The sequence below is a fragment of the Acartia tonsa genome, chromosome 8 (assembly GCF_053477335.1).
Source record: "Acartia tonsa isolate MP-2025a chromosome 8, ASM5347733v1, whole genome shotgun sequence".
NCBI lineage: Eukaryota > Metazoa > Arthropoda > Copepoda > Calanoida > Acartiidae > Acartia > Acartia tonsa.
Window position 1 is genome coordinate 40,642,001 of NC_137267.1, and position 1,809 is coordinate 40,643,809.

Below are 1,809 nucleotides of genomic sequence, written 5' to 3' on the forward strand. Positions count from 1 at the left end.
AATATATACTTCCCGATACTTATACACATGTATAGATTTTTTTCAGTACTGCAAGACATTATAAATATCTATGTTCTGTTCCAGGTATAACTGATGACCAGGTGGACCTGCCAGGAAGAGCCAGCAGTCCGTATGCCCTGCCAGCTGAATTAGAGAACACTGTATTCCTCCTTGTAGATAATGTTCTGGACCAATGTGTACAAATAACCAAGGGAAGGCTTCCCTTGGTTGAGACTTCAAATAGGTATGTGGTGATATAATGGTCTGTGGGCAGGTTTTTGGCTATATATGGATGTGCAGCAGTTATTAACAGTATTTTTAAAGCCAAAGCTATACAAGAAATCAGTGGAAACACTATGTCTAGTTTAAAATCGAAAGGACATTTCTAACATGCATAAATTATTGATAAGCCATCTCTTACGGACAAACCAACCCTAATTTTAAACAAAAACTGTGTTTTTAGTTAGTTTATTAAGCTTAAGATTGAATTATGATTTTAGTTTATTATGATTTAGATCATCGCGAGAATTAGAAGAGGAAATCAACCGCCAGGCACGCGGTCACTGCGGGATTATAGTCCGCACCCGCCTCAGGATGCAAGCAGCCGCGGCTGCTAGAGGAAAGAAGAGAAAAGGTGGTTCTTTAAAACAAGCGTTTCTGAATCGTCTTAAAGGTTGAAAAGAGTCATCATCAACTATTTTTGTAATATATGAGTTGCCTTTTGGCGTACAAATGATTATGAAATGGAATAAAAGCTTGCTTAATTTTTAGCCCATTGTTGTCTATTGAATTATATATACATTAGCGGCTTCGCCCCAAGCCTCTAGGGGCTTTGCCACAAGAGTTAATTAAAGAAAATAAATAAATTAATTACTACTGGTGCTGCAAGTAGTTTTGTGTGAACAAACCCATAAATAAAAAAAATGGGAGGAAAAATAGGAACCTAGGTAACTAAAAATAAAAAAAATGGGGGGGGGATTTTTTTTTTTGGGGGGGGGTTGGGGTTGTCCAACCCCTCAAGAAAATAGCTTAAAACCACCATAGGACCAGAAGGCATATACTCTGAAGAGTAGAATCCGATCGGTTCAGTGGTTACCGAGATCTTAAGGGACGGACGGACAGACATCAAGCTACTTTGTATTATAGAAGTGGATACATCCCAAGTATCTAGGGGCTTAGTATTCAAAGGAGTAAGTAAAATTGTTGAAAAAAGCTAAAACTTAATCTGTCTTAATCCACTCCAGAACCGATGTGAAGCTTCTCTATAAGAGAAACCCACTCAGTTCAGAGCTATTGAGATAGATGTATTATTTTTTTAGTTGACATAATATGTAAATAGAAAAAATCAAACGCTTTGTTAAAATCAAACTGTTATTAATTAATATTAATTTACTTATGCTTCATACTATAATAATTAATTTTGTTTTCATACAAATACGTCTATTTAATGTTATGTTGAATTCTGTATACATTTGTAAATAATTTGTTTAAAATGTGTGTTAGTTAGCTAAAATAATGAAAAATAAACATTTGTGACTAATGAGTTTTGAAAGTCAACACAGTAAGAGAGCAATAAAGATAATCTTGTAGATACATACTCTCTAAATAGTAGAAAAAAGTAGAGTCACTTTCTAGACATGTCATTGGTTGAAATATTTTGGTTGGAAAGAGAATTATTCTTTCATATACTTCGCATAATGATTCAATAATTAGCTATAAATAATTAGCTTTCTAAAAATTATATTCTTGAAAAATTTCGTCGCTGGACAACTTGAAATGAATTCAAAATATAATCCAAGTTGTTTGTGT

General features: G+C 33.9%; 1 protein-coding gene across 1 annotated transcript in view; it reads left to right on the forward strand.

Moving 5' to 3' along the window:
• Nucleotides 1–997, forward strand: part of LOC145325573 (uncharacterized) — a 1,689-nt gene extending 692 nt beyond the window's left edge. Inside the window, exons 2-3 of the mRNA XM_080168544.1 lie at nucleotides 85–244; nucleotides 516–997. Coding sequence (XP_080024670.1) covers nucleotides 85–244; nucleotides 516–678 — 323 coding nt within the window. The 3' untranslated portion in view covers nucleotides 679–997. The remainder of the gene's footprint in view (nucleotides 1–84; nucleotides 245–515) is intronic.
• The last annotated feature ends 812 nt before the right edge of the window (nucleotides 998–1,809 follow it).